This window comes from Hetaerina americana, unplaced genomic scaffold, assembly GCF_022747635.1.
Source record: "Hetaerina americana unplaced genomic scaffold, ioHetAmer1.1.p SCAF_2, whole genome shotgun sequence".
Lineage (NCBI taxonomy): Eukaryota > Metazoa > Arthropoda > Insecta > Odonata > Calopterygidae > Hetaerina > Hetaerina americana.
In genome coordinates this window covers 48081047-48101620 of record NW_027286763.1, presented here as the reverse complement: position 1 = coordinate 48101620, position 20574 = coordinate 48081047, and the positions used below count along the sequence as shown (strand labels likewise).

At 34.3% G+C, this 20574-nt stretch overlaps 2 protein-coding genes across 5 annotated transcripts in view; one reads left to right on the top strand and one right to left on the bottom strand.

Annotated features, from left to right (window-relative positions):
- Positions 1–45: 45 nt before the first annotated feature.
- On the top strand, positions 46–7888 carry LOC139687736 (E3 ubiquitin-protein ligase TM129). 2 transcript variants are annotated; one of them, XR_011700654.1, is made up of 7 exons: positions 46–277; positions 436–673; positions 772–1002; positions 1083–1236; positions 1324–1463; positions 2196–2439; positions 7165–7888. XR_011700654.1 is itself a non-coding variant. In XM_071585006.1 (7 exons), the coding sequence occupies exons 1-7, from the start codon at positions 49–51 to the stop codon at positions 7214–7216; spliced, it is 1185 nt and encodes a 394-aa protein (XP_071441107.1). In that variant the 5' UTR covers positions 46–48; the 3' UTR covers positions 7217–7888. The 2 variants fall into 2 exon arrangements, 1 of the variants encoding a protein (XP_071441107.1); XM_071585006.1 differs by having other exon boundaries at positions 2196–2336.
- Positions 7889–9512: 1624 nt separating this feature from the next.
- Positions 9513–20574, bottom strand: part of Rab32 (RAS oncogene family member Rab32) — a 126046-nt gene continuing 114984 nt past the window's right edge. For all 3 annotated transcript variants that reach the window (XM_071586002.1, XM_071586001.1, XM_071586000.1), the window contains exons 2-5: positions 18736–18979; positions 14469–14650; positions 13198–13341; positions 9513–12100 (exon numbers count right to left, since the gene is read on the bottom strand). In XM_071586002.1, the coding sequence (XP_071442103.1) occupies positions 11957–12100; positions 13198–13341; positions 14469–14650; positions 18736–18979 (714 nt within the window). In that variant the 3' untranslated portion in view covers positions 9513–11956. The remainder of the gene's footprint in view (positions 12101–13197; positions 13342–14468; positions 14651–18735; positions 18980–20574) is intronic.

The following is a 20574-nucleotide window of genomic DNA, read 5'->3' as shown; positions in this document are numbered from 1 at the left end:
ATTAAGTAGTAGATAAATGAAAAACGATACCACCAATAAATAACAAAAATGGATGATCCCTTGTATTTCTCGAGGGATATTGCATTTTCAACTTTTACTTTATTTTATGTTTTATTTTCAATTTGTTTTATATTCCCACCGAGTGCGTTCGTTTCTGCAGGTATTACTGTACAGGATATATTTTCTAAATGGCTTGGAAGTGAGAATGAACAGTTCATACAGTACAATATCCGCAGAACTTCTGCTACCGTTTTATGCCACTCATTCCTTCCTTTGGGTAAGTGAATTGTTCTGATGATCTAGATTCTTTAAGTTCAATGGGTATTTTTTACATAGTTATGTTACAAGTTCTTGTATGGCATGTTCTTGAACCTCTGTCGTCAATTTCTCATTACTACTTCTAACTAACCTACAGTTCCTGTGCTATTTTTGCAGGCTATGTGATTGGATTGACTCAATGTTGGAACTCTGGTTCAGTAATACGTGAAAACACGTTGCTCATAGCTTTTAGCACAGTTGCATCAGTAGTTCCACTGGTGGCAGGCTGTCATGTTTGGGCATGGTATAAGAACGACTGGGGTGGCCATCCAATTGCAAGAACTTTATCTAGATACTCTAGTGCGCCAAATAATTGGAAGAATGTGGCATCGGACATTAACGTAGAGTTCAGGAGGTAATTATTCTTCTGTGTGATTTTAGAAATTTGTTTTGTCGTTGATGTCAGTTGAGTTAGAGTTAAGTACTCATCGTGGTGTATTTATTCGTTCCCAGAATTGACAAAACATGTATAAATACTGGTTACGTTCTAAAAACCGTCGTGACAGATAATTGGATCATGAAGTTAATGCCTTATAAAATGGAGATAGCTCACCAAAGTGACATTTCATTAGCTCTTTTGGAGGCTGATCACCACGTTATGTCACCTGATAGTTCTGGTAGCACCCAGTACCTCAACATTGAAGTACAAAGCTGTAGAGAAAGAACCAAGCCTTTCTTTATAAGGTATGCATTTCATTGATATTTCACATTTTTTTAGAATTTGAAGATATGTGAGAAAAATATAACGAAGAACTGTTCAATAGGTTGAATGCAGTTGACTTTAAGGATCTTCAAGATAAACTGCAAATGCCAATAACGAATTTGAAGAATGTGGTCATTCACAAAACATTGAGCGACAAATTTCAGGCAGTATTTCGGGATCAAGTGATGAACAATGAACGTTTCCATTCTGCTGAGGTAAACTATTATTTCTTTCCTGAGTCAAGCTGTAAATTTCGATGAATGTTTCACTCCTCTAACAAAAGCTTTTTTCTTTAACTGCAGGAATTTGAGGCATGTATTGGCTGTATGCAGGCCCCTGCAGAAATCAAGCTGCAAAGAAGATGTATTCCAGTATCTGGAGAACGGTCTTGTGTAGCTTGCTATTGTAGGCCTATGTGGTGCATTGAATGCATGGCAAAATGGTAAGTGCAAAAAATGTATGAAAGGTCAGATTAGGTGCACTATTTACCTTGCCTCTGATCATCCCAGTTTTTATGTTTGGAAGTGGCAACTGTTTTCTAAAATTTCTAGATATTTTCTTCAAATTCAAATTGACAATTTAGCTTTTCCATGTTTATGAATAGTTTTCCAGCCTCTGTGTTATATTGCATGTTCCCTGTTGATTAATATCCTTTCAAGTTCATTATATAATGAATCTTTATTAATTATTGGAAGTTCCAAGGGAAATGTCAATGAGAGAAATTCAAAACATAGGGCTTGCCAACCTTTCTTTAGATTGTATGGTCCAGCCTCGGTCAAACATGTTTTCTAAAACCTCAGTTTATGTAGTACAATGGGCATATTCACAATTATGATAATTCATTCTCTGGTGAGACCAAGGCAAATTGAAGCCAGGCCAACAAAGAGGGAATCTTATTTTCAACTATATCTTTGTGTTGGTTGGCATCATGCAAAAAGAATGTGTACTTGGAAAGTCAGGTGTATTGTATCGCAGATAGATTAATATTAATTGGTAAAGTCCTCTTTTAATAATGTCCAGGTAAATATGTCGCTACCACTGGATAGTAGTGAAACATACCCTTAAACTTCAAGGGCAAGCCTAGTAGCCTAAATTGTAGTTGGCTAGGAAAATGATACCTCTGCTAGCTATTTATTTTATAATTGAAGTCTTTTGTTTCAATAAAAAACTCCAGGTTTGCATCAAGACAAGACCAAGATCATCCGGAGACTTGGTTGGGCTCAAAATGTCCTTGCCCCACATGCCGCAGTCCATTCTGTATTCTAGATGTCTCCCTTATCGAAGATCAGAATTCTACTCCATCGGCACCTCCAAGGTTTGAGGGAAGCTCACAGACACCATCGTGACGGATTCCATCTGTGCCTTTTTACTCATCTTTACATTTGAAGCGGAGATTGTTTATTTTTGGGAGATTGGCAGTGAGAAACATTATTTTATAGACTGCTTTAATATTAATAATCATTTGATTTATTAGAATATTGTTGAAATGCAGTCTTATATGTTTTCACAGCTATGTATGACAGTCTAATTGCTCTCCAATAGAGTTTGGTTATCAGTTACATAAATTATCACATGTAAGGATGATGGTGAAGTAAGAAGTGGCTAGAAAAAATAAACGTGTAATTCCAATTGTCCCACTTGCATTAGTAGAAAAGAACATGAGGAGCTCATTTTTTATCTGACTTGGTGATTGGTAACTTTTTAAGCGCATGAAATTTATTTTGAAGTGTTTTGAATGCCATAACTCTTATTGGGTGGGAAGGGTAACAGTTAAACAGTGTTAACTGCTGAAAATATGTTAAAGCTTAAGCTCAACTTCAATTGGTATGATGTATATTTCCATACTGTTTGCATTTTTTGAAATACTGAGAGGGTTGAAATGAGAAGAAAGCTTACTCTACCTAATCAAAAGTATCAAATTACTGCTGCTTATTGAATCACAATAAAATGTATCTTTGATATTTTTTACATAAACTGGTTAAACCAGTGAATATCTGAAGGTGTGAAAAATGATAGAAATGCTGTGTGTTCATTTGAGTCTCAGTATTTGTGATAGTATTCTAAGCAGGTGCAGAGTCTGCTGTTAAAAATAGGAGTTTTGATCTTGCTGTATGGCTCAAATTATGTTTGCTCGATGAGACATCAGGCATGTCTTTAGTTTCACGGATAATCATCCATTCATACTTATGATTAATCATCATAAGTGCTTTGATTCCCTATTATATATTAGCACTTCTCAAACAACTTTCAAAGCATGACAAGCATTATCATGCATACACATGCTAGGTTAAAAATATTTCTTTGGTGATTGATTTATCCAGCCTGTAACTAAAACTAAATAATCATTGAATATAATAATGTAAATTAAAACAAGTATGATAGGAATTTATTCAAACTCCTGGCAGAAGAGTTATATCCTTGAGGAGTACAAATTTGTGTCTACTGTGTTTGTGTCCCGCCATATTGGGTTGATATTGTGAATGTTTCTTGATACCTGGAATTTAGGCATTATTGTTGCACTGAGTTATCATCATGATGACTGCACAGAACTGTAAAGCTTAAGCCTGGACATCTGTGAGCAGTGTTAACCTAATAAGTCATGACAAGTCACACATGGTAAAATATGGAAAATATTTAAATCAAATATTTTTGTCTCTTTTCCTCAAGTTAAAGTACAGAAAATCTTGCCATAGCGAAAAGGACCTAAAATTAGATATTTTGTTATACTAAAAGCCAATAAAGACAAAAAAATTAAAAAATATTTAATTATTCCAATGTTTATTTTGAAGATTGTTCATATAATTAGCTTTGCCTGTTATTTTTAGCACAGAGTTCTTTAAAATGAATTAATTCAGACCTCTAATATTTAAGTGAGAGTTTGGTATGTGATTTTTATGGTATAAGATTGGGATTGAACTCATATTTTATTTTTAACAGATTTTTTATATGATGAGGTTTCACTGTATATATACATACATATCTTCATAGTATGTTGTGATAACCTCATTATCTTTGGAGTACTTAACTGCTAAATGGAACATCTCAGGTCCAAATGTTATAAGTGCTTCTGACCATTATGTATTGTACCCAATCGCACAAAGTACATGTTCACATAAACCTCATTCATCTCAGAACATGATTTTACTAACTGTAAAACTATATATACTGCCTGAAAATTTCCACCTATTCCAGCATCAATTACATTTGGAATAGTGATCATTATTATAAATTAAAAACATTCTCTTGAATGTTAATGTGGTTCACTGAAGGTCATCCAGATTGTCTACATGCTAAAGTGCAGCAATATTGATTTGTGGAAAATACTCAGGATGTTGCAGCAATATCACACTCATAGTGAATCGTACTAATTTCAAAAAGTGGAACAGTGGTGTAGAGAAAAGTCATGGGAAAGTAACAAAGCAGAGAGAAGGCCATTACAACCATATATTGTGTGACTAGTGGACCTTCAGTATCATTTTTATCTTAATCATAAGAAGCAGTTGAAAATGATATATATATATATTTAAATCATATAAATTTAATTTGTGTATATATATTTGTTGTAGTCTCTCACTTTAGCTCACTCTTCTCTTCTTCATGATTTTAATAGCACTTTAAAATATTATAAAGAATTATGAGGATGCATAATAATTCATGAGTAATTATAATGGAGAAATAATATATTATTATTGGTATGGTGGACATAAATTTTCCATCGTAATTAAATAGTGAAAAATGTGAGAATTATCTCTGCTAACCTAAGGTTATATAGTGGTAACAAAAACTTAAGCTATTTTTAGAGGAGAGTGAATGTTCAGAATCATAGTTTCATTTTGAAAATTATTTAGCATGGAATTCATCGAGCTCAGTGGCATTATAAGCTTTCATTGTGATATGGCATTCATTGAGGAATTCAACTTCTCATAAAACTTTTTTATGTACTGGGAAATTGAAAAACATTTTATCTGACCCCATGCCATGTTAGAGCCAGCATGTTGATTAATAGCAAAAACATCTTTAATCGGCTAAGTGTAGTTATTTTAATTGAAAGTATTCCATTTTTGTAAGATGTGGCTGCATGGTAGCTCAATGACTTGAAAATTCAGCTCCTGACTGGAGGGTCCTGGGCCCAAACCCCAGTTCAAATGTCTTTGGATGAACCTATCCAAAATATAAGCTGAACTTAGGGGGAACTTAAGCACTACAGGAAAAGGAACTAGTTCTCCTTACGTGAATATATGAACTTTGCATGCCTTATGACCAAGGTCATGGTGAGCTACACCCTCTCCTTTCAAACTCAATCTTTGGGTTGGCTATTTTTTTTTTTTTATCTGTAAGAATTCGATTTTTCAGTTATTACCTGGGAAATTTTTAGATGATAAATCCAGTCTTTTTCAAGAGGAATTAAGAGTTCATTATCTGGCACAGTTACCTTTTGCTCTTACCAAAGTGTATTGACTGTTTATTCCGGTACTTGTGTGCCCTTTTTTTAAATAATTGACTTCAATTTATGTTGTTGTCAACATGCTCAATTGACTTTCAATATGTCTTGTTTAAAATTATGTTATCTTTCGTGACTAATTGTTTGATAGTTTCCAAGTTTTATTTGTTCTGTGATGGCATCCCCTTTAAAATGACAACTCTTAAAATGCACCAAGCATCTTAACCCGTTCTTGAATTTTTTTTATGAATTAGCAATGTTCAATTGACCAACAAAGTTCCCAAAAATTATGTGACCATCATTCACTCCCGAATGGAAATTTTGCCGTCATGAAAATTAGTGATTAATTCACGTTTGGCTGTTATCTTTGTCTTCCTTACGCCTTTTGGATTATGAACTTTTCCAAACAGTGTCATATGATACAGTGAACTTGATTCACAGAAAGTGTTGCATTGGTAATTTTAGTGACTCATAGTACAAAATTCCAAAATAATATCACCAAAGAGTGAACACCCATTCAGCCCTTTCTTAATAGTAATAATAGGTGCCTAAAATAGAGCGGCTGATTAATAACTAATTCAAAGATCTTGCAAGCCATCTTTCATTATGCCTTCTGTTAGAAGGCGGCATTAATTATCATGAATTCGAAAAGTCATTCTTTGGCCTTTACATCAGATTTTTAAACTTGAAAATGACAACTTATAGAGTTACAATCATCCAAATCCTAGGTGAAGAAAAATCCACCTAGGCAGGACTCGAACCTATGACCTTTGGGTTGGCAGGTATAAATGGTACCCTGCTATCCCCAGGGTCTGCATTTAGCTACCAAAGTGGCTCGGACAAAGCTTTGAAAGATACATCTAGGATTTTTTTTGGGTTGAGATGAATCATGTTGTCCATCACAAATTGATCATAAATACATTGCCTAGCCATTGCTGTGGCCACAATTAATGTGCTATAAAAAAGAAATTTTCCTGAACAAGTAACCGTTTTCCTCACCTGTTAATAAGAGATATTATTGCTCCCTTCTTCCTACCAAGGGCTAAACAAAATAAATATAATGTTTATAAGGTTCTAAATAAGGCAGCAAGACCTTTCATATGACAATGTATCGAAGCAGCAAAAAGGGGAGAAAGATATGTCATAGAGAATAGATTCTTTTTTTTACATGTTTTAAATATGATGGATTTGCTATGTACATAAAAGCCACAAAGTTCATTAAATATTTTATCCTCCAAAGCACTTTGCTAAAAGGTAAAGAGTCTTTAAAGAAAATTCTTGCTATGGTAAATTACTGATTTAAAACTGTGTTTTTTGTTTCTGATTTTTGTAATTCTGTGCTATGTATTTATTTTCATTCAAAATATTTGAGAAATTGATTTGAACAAAATTGGGATTTAGTCATAGGTTAACAGTTTATTACAAAGTATTGCTTATTAGCTTTCTTATTTTCTCATGGTATTATGATAGCTCCCAATATATTACTAAGATACTTAGGTCATTAATGTTTTCACAAGTCTTTTATATTTGCTCAACGTAAACCATCCAGGTCAAGACAAATGATTTTTACCCTTGGAAATTTTTACATTGTAACATACATTAGTGGATGACTCTGTTAGAAGTTACTGTCATGTGATCTTCTTTTAATCTTAAACTGCAGTTCACTTATACAAATTGTAAAGATATTGCTTTCTAATTTCAGGTCATCCTACTGCTACCTTCTCATGGAAGTTCTCAATAATCAGCAGAAATGATTTCTGTCGACTACTAAGGGATTAAACATACACCCTTGTTTTATGATGCCTTTTAGGTGTTCTGTGCTCTAACGATTTAAGGCATTAGTCAAAAGCATTTTTCTTTTTGTATTTTATGGTAATACTCCTTCCAAGTCATGTTGAGTAGGGTACATTTTTACATGTTACATGTATTAGATTAGTTCCTTTACAATAAACTCTAAATCAAAAGGAATTGTCTGTTTGGTTGTAGCTAGCAGTAGTTAACATTACCACTAACATTCATGTGAGGGTGCATATCCTAAGATCTAGCAATGACTGATTTAAACTTTCTCTTATTGTTAGCTTCTAATAGGCCTGAGTCTGTCTCTCATTGAAAGCAATAATGTATCAAGAAAAGGAATTTAGGTACCTATGTATGTGCATGGTAAAGATATTGCTAAATGAGGAGAAATGGGAATTTTATATTTATTTTTATCAATTTAAGTTTATATTATGCTTGTTTATTTAGTATCGATTGTAATACATCTGCCACTTCTAAAAAAAATTCTCTCATTCCCTTCCTGAAACATCTGCAGAACACGTGTTTTATCAGCTGTTTAAGTAAGGTATGGTTGATGTGTGGACTTAACAGATGCAAGCAAAATGTTACTACTAACTATCCAAATGTCCATTGTGATAACAATACATACATATGAAAATATTTTTTGCAGTTTTTCTAATTCATTTCTTTCTGTAACCTTCCTTCATAATTTCAATGTTTGACATAATTTGTTATGCTTAATGAAAGTGGACCATAGTGCTCTTCAAATTTTGATGTCAAAAATATTCCTCTAAATTAGATATATTTAGCATGTCAGCAAATTTTTAAAACCATCTAATGGAAACTTCCTTTAAATGAGTGTTCATAGTGTCAATTGAAATCATATCTGATAAGTAAGTAAATCAACTGGAAATAGTTTTGGCCCCTTTCGGTTTCATTAAGAATCTTCAGTTAAACAAAATCTCAAAGGCCTTAAATTCATCAAAAAAAAAAAAAGTTTGTCAAGGTAATTTCATAAAATTATAACAGGTGATTATTTGGAATCTATTAACTGCTGTTTTCAGAAAAAAATGGCAATTTTCCCTGTAAATTTTGATAATTCTTCTGCTATTAATTCTTTAGGTCATTAATGGTGCTATCAGTTGTGTAAACTTTCCTCAACAATGTCTTGCTTATATATTGAATAAAAAGTGGCCTCTGCTGAAATCTATGGGCTTTAGAGTAATTTACTTTTCTCTCAGTTATTTGCTTTTTTCAAATAAACTTGTTTTATAACCAAGTCTGCTTTTTCATAGTTTTCTCTTTTCCTGGGCACCTAGGTTAGTTCTTTCAGAACTGTAAGCTTTGCAAAAAGGCAGTTTGTAATGTTTTGCTGCAGCATTTGGTATCACTATAATCGACATCTGTCTGTAGTCAAGTTCTTAGGCATTTCTCGACAAATACCTCTTCTGCTCTAATTGTTATTCTAACAGTAATGTCAACAAACAGTAATAAAATGAACTAAATCAACATATGATTTTCATTGAGTTCCCACTGTAATTGGAAGGAATGCTGGATGCTTAAATTTCTAAGTTCAGCATAGTCAGTTTTGGAAGGAAATTATCCTCATTTTTCTATCTCTTGTGAGCCCAAGTAACTGACACTAGGCAAGTAATGCCTTGCCTAGAACATGCCTTAACCATCAGTACATTTAAACCCAAGTAAATCATTCCTACAGGCAAAACATTGAACTGCAGAAGAATTTTCAAATGTAACTCCAAGTTTGCCTGTTTCTTTATGCCCTTATTAGCTTTTTGACTATTATTTTTAGTGTGTAAAAAATAATGACTGATAAAGATATTAAACTGTTACTAATGCAGGGACCATATTTTATGCAATGTATTTTACACAAAATGCATCTGTGTTTTGTATTTATCTTATTAAATGGGATGGGATGAATACATATCCTATTCCATCAGGGTAGAAATTGAATACAGACATGATTTTCATCCAACATGATTTTAATGTTGACTACATTAAAATGTTAATTGGATAATTGAGTTAATTTAACAAGGGCCTTATTTTTTCAAATCCAAATGGTTTTCAAATTATGACGTTATCCGTGCTCAACGATGTACTTGCTTTTCCCTGATTTAGAGGAAAAGCAAAAAAACCATGAAGAATCCATCCAACTACAGTAGAAGTAGGGTATGCAAATGCACATTCCATTAAACTTATTATCATATCTATAATTGCAATGTCTACACGAGCATATTTATTAATGAAAACAGTATAGAGAGTAAAACATTCACAATTTATTAGTGGCCTCTCTTTTTCATTCACACAGGCACAAAAAATACAAATTATACAACATTCATTCATAAATGTGTGTAAAAAAAATGGCACCAGTTTTTTTTTAACAAATTGGCACAACTTAAAATCCATTCCATTAAAATGTTTTATAAAACTGACAACAATACCATACTTAATTCTTATGTCATTACATCAACAGTTTTAAGTGGAGCCATTACACACCAAGCAAAATCTGATAGGTATGATAATACACTTATAATACAGCTAGCAAGTAAAGGACTATCTCTGAGCATTGAAAAAATATGATTATTATCAAAAGTCTCCACGAACCTGATACAATTTGAAACATTTGGCCTTGCACAAAAATAAACTGTAGGAAAACAGCTGTGGTAGCAGCAGCCTTCCCAAACACACAGACCAATACAGCTGCCGACTAAATGTATACATTTTTGTTATCCAAAATTATAAAATTCTTTAAAAAGCTGAGGCAGATTTATTTTTAGGAAAATTCTTTTCTTTTAATGTGGTTTTTGGATAAGCTTTTAACAAGCACAAGGCACAACATTGACTCTCAGCAATCAGCTAAAATTATAGGGTAAAGGCAACTGCACTCACACAGTCAATATTTGGCAGTGAAACACCATCTCTGCTGTCTTCCGTTATACAAAAGATGACAGCCTTATGAACTTATGTGCACACACAAACTAAAATTCCTTTCAGTTACAATCGCTAATTCTAAGTAAAAGCAAGCACTAAAGCTATTTATTATAAACTGTACATTCCTGAAATGGAATGTCAGTTTACTTAGTCATCTTTCCTATGGGTGTATATAATTTAACTGAAATGATAATGGTAAATCTTTGATTCAGAATTTTATCCCAATTGCCACCAATGAGCTATGAAGTGAAGAAACTTGACGGATCATCATTCAAATTGACCTGGTCTTAAGATGACCACATTAATCTCCAGTAAGCTTTTATGGTTGATGATTTATGATTGAGCAATCATATCAGGGCCAACCTGACGCCCATGAATTGAATTTCACTAATAACCGATTTCTTTGGGTGTAATTATATCACCAACTTATTTGCCAAGAGATTTACCAGAATTTACGCTGAAGTAGTAAACACAGTAATTCTTCTAACTAACAAGAGGGAAAATACAAAAGTTTTGTTTCCTTCGGCCATTAACATACATCTCCTGTTTGCACTGTACCCAACTCTGTGAGTTTCATCCAAATAAAATTAGTTTAAATGCAAAGTTTTAATTGTACGCATGAAAGTCACTCAGTCGAAATTATTTACTGTTTGCTTCATAAAATAAGACAATAAAAATGAAGTATGTATTCCTAATTCCCTATTTTATGTACAGAGAATTCAATGATTACTAGTATAAGCAAAAACCTTGGCAAATATTACTGAAACATCCTCTTCATAAAATTTAAACAGGCCTCAACATATTCAAGACTAGACAAAAAATAATGAACCAGTAAATCAAAGTAAACCTAGCCAAACATGTTAGAGCTGAGGCAAATAACAAATGACTAATCAACAAAACAGATTTAGCTTCAAATTAAAATTATTTCAACAAGTATATATTAAAATTAAAATATTAAGTAAAATTCAATTGAATTAGGGCAATTTATCCCAACATTTGCTAAACAGTATTTCTTTATGTGTGTTATGCAGAGATGGCAATGGAAACAAATACCAGCCACAAATGAAAACTTAACTCTCATCTCGCACACTATTAGCAGCAATTCTCTCACTTAAAATTGAATGAAGGGAACCTAATTAAAGAACAGTAACTGTATATTCATCTCACATAACCTGAGAAATGAAAAAAAATAGTTCTGTGATCACCCTATGCACAGCATCATCTCTGTAATAAAGGCAGCTTACTGCTATATTCATTAACACTGTCACCTGTACTAACATACAGCCACTAAAAATGCCAATGATATGTTACAAGGCATTCATAGCCACATGATGTATAAAAATATCTACAATTTTGCCATGTGTATTATGGGTATGTAAAAGTAATTTAAAACTAAGAGGAGTGTAACTATAAAATAGTCAACATTATCTGTCACTTGTTATGCATTGGTAGTGGAATGTTGAAAATAATATTTCTTTGCATCTCAAGACATCATTTGCTAAAAATATGATTAAAATAACAGTAGTTACAACACTGGGAAGAGTCACTTGAAACAACTTATGAAGTCCTCACAAAATATCCAATAAAGCTCTTGACATATAAGTCATCCTCCTTTCAAAAACCTACTCAGCTCAAGAGCACAATTTGTACCCATTCAATTGTGGGGGCTAGCCCAAACATTTTAAATATTTGTTTGAAGTGCCAAATCATTACCATGCCAACAAATCCTTGGAATGAGTAACCAAGAAAGGCACTACCTCACAAGTACGTCAGCAAGCGCAGGACTTGCTCTCTTGCCTTCCATTGCTGCCCCTTCCTCCACTCCCATTCGCCCCTGAGGTGCTGCCATCAAGTGCAAATCTATCAGAATCCTTTGCACCCTCCATACCAGTCAGTCTGTCATTTTTAAGAATCTGAAAAAAAATATCTATCAGTTCACGCAAGAAGAATGGAATTCTGAAATTTTCACCCAACAAAATTTAAAATTTAATTCTACCCAACAAATACTATACATGTACTATTTCCACAAGTCTGTAATCAGTCAATGGCACACAGAATCGCATAAATATGAAAATTTTCACTTTGTTTGTGTTTCATGCCTGGCAGTCACTTGGAGTTTGACATTGCTCCAAGAGGCCAGAGTGTCTCCCAACCATCGAAAGCCAATATAATGAAGCTTTTTCTAATTCTCATCACATTCATGGCTACATATGGATGAGCATAGGGAAAATATAGCAGATATGATACAATATTATGATGATAAGTGATGAAACTGGATTAAAAACTTTGAAGTGATCTGTCTTTCAGTACATTGTACAGCAACAAGAAAATAACAGCATTTTAATGTAAATACAGTTTACATTCACTGCTTTTTGAATTTCCATTTAATTCTGGAGGGACAAAAGTAAAATTTTAATGAACACTAATAAATGCTGGTCACAAATCTCAAATACATTACAGTATAAAAAATAATATCTTGTAAATGGGCTTGGGCACTATGACTGGTTTTCAGATATTTCTTTTAATTTAAAGTTAAGGAACATAATTCACTTTTTGTGGAAACATTTGGGTATAAGAAATAATATTTAAATACTTATAAGGCCTTGACACTACTAAAGGAATGTTAATGGGTTGCTTCTGCTGCCAAAGTTGTTTTCATCTTTGCCCTATTTTGAGCAGAAGAATAGTCAATAACATTCCATTCTTTTAGACTGATCATGACTTGCTTTTAGTGATGATGATTATGCAATGCTACATCCCGTTAGTTCTTCTGGAGGGTGGAGAACTTGGTTACTAAAATATTCTTATTAATTTGAGTTGTCCATTAAGGGAGGTGTCATGTATTAGAAAGAAATATTTTTGGTTTGGTTCATCACCGGATCTTTATACATTTCTCCTAGATTCTAAATGACTATCCAATATAAAGTATGGCTTCAGTCCCAGTTGCTTGAAATCACTATACACTGCTTCAATGTCTATCAAATGATTATTTACTTAATGTTCTAATTACCTTAGTGACTAGAAACCTAGCAGCTTCTTCAATGTTGATGTTTTCCTTGGCTGATGTCTCATACCATCCTGAAAAACCCTTTTCCTTGCAATATTCTTCCATTCTAGCTGGATTGTTGACAACACCCTCTTTTTGCTGGTCACACTGAAGTATAAAATGAAAATAATCACATTCTAAAATATGCTTGCATATGCTATTTTACTTAAGGAGAAAGCCAGTAAGTTACTTCTGGTGATTTAGAAAATTTAAATCAATGTAGATTTTTCCCGAGTATTGAAAAGGTGCCTTCTTATTTTAAGATACAAACATATTTATGAAAATGTTAATGAAAAAGTAGTGATTCATTAATTTTGTACAAGAATAGGTTAGGATAAGTATAATATATTTTCTCACCAAGTAGTTAATCACAATTTAATCATTGATTCTCAGAATACCACATACATTCACTATTGAACCACCATTAAAGATGGAATTCGCCGCCTTAAATTAAGAATGAGCATTTGTGAAATGCCTAGGAAAGCATTCACAGACAAGAATGGTCTATATGATAGTTATCATTATTTATTAACAATTAATTTAAGTTGTTTAAACCAATGCAAACATTTCAGAGAGTAAAAATCATTCGCCTTGACCAGCGTAAAAATCCCGGTCAAGTTTAATAATTTTTACACTGAAATTGTTGCATTGAAACATATTAGCAGATGACTCCCTTAAAAGCCACTGTTGCAGCATCTCCCGCAGTTTCTTTTGAATTTGTTTAATCCAGCTGAATCCTCTGGGTGACAAGACATTTCCCTGATTAGAATAGGTTGAATTGATAGTTAATGATTTTATTAATGTTTGGTTCAAAATTGTACCAACAATTAGTTAATCCTATGATGCTATAGTTGAATAAGAATGGCTCAAAGGTCAATTTTCACCATCTTGAGACTGGTTTTCCATTTTACAAACAAATTCTGAAAACAACCCAGTATTTTTTTGCCCTAACTTGGCAACCAAAATGCCCATTACAAATATCTATTTATAAAAAAATAGTCTGCGGAAAGTTAAAGCGCATTACTACCAAAATCAATTTTGAACAAATGGGAATCAGTTCAATGAATTAAAGCTAGTAACCTAAACAGAATTTGGCAATGGTGAATGAAAGATAACAATATTAATTATTTGACACTAGAAGGCTGTGCCAAAAACCGCTGGTACATTTAAGTACAGCATTATCTTGTCCTCTAGGAGGAAAATGTTATTTTAATCACCGCAATAACATTGCTCACCTTGTTTGCTAATAGGACACAAGGAATAGGGCTTCCATCAGGTAGCTGCACTTTTGAGTCAAGATCCACCTTCCATTTGACAACAGATTCAAATGTAGCTGAACGTGTCACATCAAATACAATAAAAGCCCCGACAGCTTCCTTATAATATACTCTGGTCATATTGCCAAAACGTTCTTGACCTGTAAGAAAAGAAATACTTTCTCAATGATGACTTATGGTTCACGTTACTTACAAGTAATATTAACATTAAACATATTATAGGATTATAAGGAAGAATACCATCAAATAAAGTAAAGAAATAGACTCAGAAACAGTTTCTTTTAAGGAAAATATGAATTAGCCTTATACCATCGCCATCAATGAATTACCATTTCTAGAATACATGTTCCAAATGAATAGACCGACCAAGCTTTTGTAAAATGATTATCTATTGGCACTTAAGTAAATACAATGACGTCTACATTTCTAGCTCAATTAAGTTATAATAGAAGAATATTACCAGTTAACAAGATGAATTGTATTGATGGCTTAAAATAGCTTACAACAATTGTAAATAAACCTCCAGATTGATATTCTTCAATTCTGAAACAGTATTAAATGCCTCGTATTAATATTTGTAACCTTGTTTTGTTAAAAGGGAGGGATTTTTTTATCAATTAGCTGCACTTTTAATCCAAATAAAATTTAACAAGATTTATACATAGCACAATGTTACATTAGATATAATGAAAAGAAATCCTATCAAATCAGGTCAATGTTAAATGAATATGTCCAGTTTATTAAGATTTCTATTTACCATCTCTTACTAGTATTTAGTTCAAAGTTTTCAATCAGTTTTCACAAATTCAAATTTTGTGATGTGATGGAGATACCGAGTTCAAGAATTTGTTCAGTATTCAGTGATCATGCAAAACAAATTAATGAACTTTGAATTAAAATATTTAAGATAAATATAAAATGTGTCAAAAACTGGAGATTTTCTCAACAGGAAGGCTATATTTATCAGATTTTAAAATAATCAAGGACCCTAAGATTCCAAAAGCTTGAAATGCTACCCCTTGCTATATTGACAATCCAAAAATTCACAGCATTAGAATTCTAATGAAACATGACTTGGGAAATATTGCAGTAACAGTGGCAATGTAAACAAGGGTTGATGGCAAGGGTGTCAATTTTTCCTCTCTCCTGCTTAATAGGTTTGAGGGGTGATCCAAATATGGTTTCACTGATACTTCATTTTTAAATATGCACAGATTAATTAAATGTGTACCCTTTAGACTTTTAACCACCAAAAAAAAAATATTTTGATCTTATCTCTGTGGTAATAGTATGTCCTGGACATCTCAATATATCGACAATCTGTCCCTAAGATTAGCATTAAAAGCACCAATATGCTGCAAACAAGATCGATATAATTATACATGGTGTTTCCTCTTCGGTTACTAAAGTCAGCATTGAATATGCAAACCATAAGTAAATAGCCCCTCTCCAATATCATTATTCCAAATTTAAAAATACAACATAGAATTTATAAGTGTTCAATTTTTAGTCTTAACCCAAGGAGTCAAAGAGGAGGTTTTTTACGTTTCTAAATTAGGAGTGATAAATGAGTTTAATCTCAAGATAACAAGAAACAAATCTCACAACAGATTTCATCCAAGGTGGACTGAACGGCGTTTGATGAAAGAAAAATAAAAAACATTCTCAAAAGATAAAAATGGTGCTACCAGCATTACACAAGACTGCTGAATATCTTACGTACATCGCTTTCGCCTATTAATTCAGAAGCGTCTTACTTTGAACGATACCTTAAATGCTTGTTAATAGGTTGCAAATTCATTACCTGCGACTTGATTTATATAGCTGGTTCGTGAAACTTTCTGCATGGAACGTCCGACCCTACAAGTGGGGTGCAAATCGAAAATTCAATTGGAATGCGTGAGTGACCACGCTATTCTCAAATGGTTGATGTGGCTTTCCACGGTTGGCGTCCCGTCATCTCGGATGAGAACACGCACGTGCGCCCGCGGCCTGTTATTATTTCAACGCACGTTCAAGCTACGTCTTCATCAATTATTTTCTCTCTGTCCCCCTCCAATGGAAGCTTTCCGACTTTTTCTTATCAATCCAGCATCAATTAAATTGTAACAGCACACCGGATTAGTTCGCTGGGTAACGAGCCCGCCTATTATGGCAAAATCCAGCCTTGCCACAAGCATGGGTTGACTGGCCATGAACTCAGTCACTGTGGTCGATGAATAACAAGACCAATGTGGTATATCGAGATCCCGTAGCAAACAGAGCCGCCCGCAAAGCAATAAATGAGGTAAAGAATCTTTTCACGCAGCTAATTTTGTTTCCCAAGTATTTCCTAGGCTCTAAATACGACGGAATAAACAGTTGGGCGCCATGTTTTTCTCTCATGATCCGCACATATTATTTCCAGAATGAATGAATAAGTAAATTCTTCTAGATATCAGACATATTGATTCTTGAATGTAATGACCGTTCAACGGAAAGTGGAATGCGTGTACACCGGAGAGTGGAATGAGTGGAGCCCCTCGCTCGAAGTCCCGGGAACAGGTTAGAGAGGACAAGGTAGGGGTTGATGGTTTATGCCTTTTTTTGAAGTCGCAGTTTCCCAGGAATTGCCATCGAAGCTAACAGGATGGCGATTCTCGAGGATTTGGATTTAGAGAGAGTTGCGAGATATGATGCTTGGTAATGTTGCACAGAATACTAGAGTAAAACCAGTGACCACAATAACACTTTCAATGCCGACAAACGAAGCTAACTACTAATAAAGCGCAAGATTTCTAAGTAACTGAATTAAGATTTTGGTTTTAGTTACTTCGTAAGATAAGTCCGTGTCGCAATAGTTCACGCAATGCGAATGAGGTGCTCTATTCTCAGGAAGACTATTTCAATATAGAGAGAGAACATTGAAATTGTCGCAGTAAAACTAGAATGGGGTGAAAGCAAAGGCACAGTTTCGCAATTCCTGACGCAATATCCGGCATGGAAATAATGAAACCGTACATGGGATATACCGACAAAGTTGTGCTTACAAAATGTTATGTACTACAGCTGCCTTTTACAAACTAAATTTAATTCTTAAAGAACACAAAAATAAACTCAAGAATCTCGCCCGGAACAAAATTGAGCAATTTCTTAATAATTTAATTTTGGTGAAACTTAAAACTCACACCTTTCACGGAAAATGAAAAAATAGCAGGAAATGTTAACAATGACGACAGAGTTCAACACTCGATTCGAATTCTCGTTACAATTCCACTGTCCACGCCAGTAGCGTTCGAGGTTAATAGCGTGTAATATCATTTCAAAAGGAAAGGTAACAAGCAATTATCCCGAAAATCCATCTTCAATGAACACTTGAGTAAAAATACGTTATTAATTTTCGCTCTCTTTCACCGAGCGAAGTTACATCGGTATCTTCGTAACGCTGTAAGGTCTCCTACCATGTGAGCACCTAGGAGTCGGAATGAAAGGCAATAGCCGGCCGGAAAATAGGCTAAAACACTTGACCAGCCATCAGGAACTACAAGCTTGAGTTCCAACTCGGTCAGTATATGTTTGTACCGTCTGCTTTCAAACACCACATACATATATCCTAATTATTTTGCGGATAAAAGACACCACTGCTTTTTTATTGTGAGAGGCACTGATTTGATTGACGAGTACTTCTGGATTAACCCATCAAGGGACTGTCACCTCGTTAGTCTTCTATTTCAGCCAACGTTTTAATGAACTATTCTTTCAGCTCTTCAACGAGTATTGAGAATATGGGGAAACTCTTAATTAGACGATTAACTTAAGCGTTGAAACGTCGGCTGAAATGGATGATTCAATCCAGTGCTTACTAGTTGCTGTAGATAGCAGTATGAAAATGGTGAAATTGTGCCCAACGGTCAATTAAGTCTCATGAATGAATAAAAGAAAAAAATAATTATTGGATCGATGTGTAATCTCATCAAATGATAGTACAACAAAATTAATCACTAATATTAAATTGAATCAATCATAAATTAATACAGTACAAAATATTAAAGGTTACCCGTATGATGTAAATGCTTCGACTAGGAAATTGAAGTTGAATATAATTAAACAATTACAACCTTCAATTATTTATTCGTCCATTAAATCTAAACTTTTAGAAAATCATCGTATTTTCTTATCTGCAAAACAGCAGCGTAAGGGACTGGGCAAATGATACAATGAGCATGGATTGGGATTACTAACTCACCGGCGATATCCCATAGTTGAAGTCGAATGATCGTGTCGGCATCCCAATTGATGACCTTCAAGGCAAAGTCGACCCCTATTGTGGCACGGTAGTGCTGCGAGAAAAACTGATGAACATATCGCTTTATGATTGATGTCTTCCCGGTTCCGAGCTCTCCGATGACGAGGATCTTGTACAGGTGCTCCCTCTTCCCGCCTCCGCCGGGAACCATTACACCGGCACCCCCACCGCCGCTGGCGAGTGCCTGGGAAGCATGAGAAAAGCAGAAAACGGACGCAATGAGAACTGGTGGCTGGGGGTGGGTTGGGGGGGGGAAGCTGCGAAGAAGATCTCTCCCGGTTGTTTTATCCAAATCCCATGCATCCCAACTCCGATTCTGGAGCGGCGTTTTCAGGGGCAATGCAGAGCACACAAATCCACACATTAAAAGTAATGACTAAAATTACCTTCACATTACATCAGCAGTTTTACATCCTAATTGAGTGGCGTCAAGCTTATTAGTCTTAGTTTTCCATATCACTTAAAGTAAAAGACCTTAAAATTTACAATGTTTATAAATCACTAGAAGCAGTATGCTTCAAGGCTAGGGACGACATTAAGGTTAGGAGCAAAATATTGGTTTGCCTTTCACGTCATATTTATACCTTAAAACCACAACTAAAGAACGCGGGAAGGATTTGAAATAAATAGAGATGCATGCACATTTACCAGGAACCATGTGTTACCTCCATGCTGCTTTGGGGCGTCAAAACGCGTTTTCTTAATTAACATAATCAGGAGAATAACATGATCTTCCTTTAAATTACCATAAAAGTTTATAAAATGATTCTAAAAAATGTTATAAAATCTATAATATGATATAACTGTTATGAAAAATTAAAATACCAGCGGCTAAACTCGTCAAGATTTGAATATCCTATGCTTGAGTCTTACGAGCGTGACTTGGGCAACTGTTTACTCCTAAGTACTTCGCCAGTGTAACTACACTGAAAAAATTCAATCAGCAAGCCCGTTTGTATGGATTTGCAAAAGAAATTAACTAAATAAAGATCGGAAAAACACACGAACCAAGCCGGTTGCAAAATAATCTACGAATGAAACCACGAAGTCGTTCCACCTGAAGGAATTCGCTAAGAGCAGGACGAACGTTGAAACAGAAGTTATCTTGATCTCCATACGAAATGCGATAGATAAGCATCACCAGTTCCACGTGTTTTTCGCAACGTCTTCAAACGACTAGAATGGCTCGAAAGAAAACAGGCGCGGGCAGAGGAGTTTATCCCGATGAAAATTTAATGAATTCCTCCTTGACTTCCTACATACCATTTCCAGTGAAGACCAAGAAATAATCATAACGGCTGACTATTACTGAATGACCCAACATATTAGCCACTAGTTTAAAGCGAGATATTAGTTTAAGATGCACGAGATGGTTTCATTTATCATTATCAAATTTTCTAGAGAGATTGGGAACACCCAAAATAGGGATTCTGTACTTTCAGATTGAGACTTTATGGCATTTAATAAAAATTGTGAGTCTCCTTGCAGTATTTTTTTCGTTGAAAACAAAGAGGAATGATATGCTAGGCCGTTTTAATCTTCGATTAGCCTCATGGATGTCGATATAACAAAGGGCTTAAACCACACAATACTCTCCGATATCTTCGTACGAGACAACGAGCACCATATGGATACTAAAAACTGATGACTGATAAGTATCAACTATTAACCCTGAATGGAAAACACTAAACGAACTACCGACGTCATAAACTAATTTCAGTTCCCAAATGAATGGGACACTTTCCTTGAAGGCAGTAAGGAAAACCCATATGATGACCA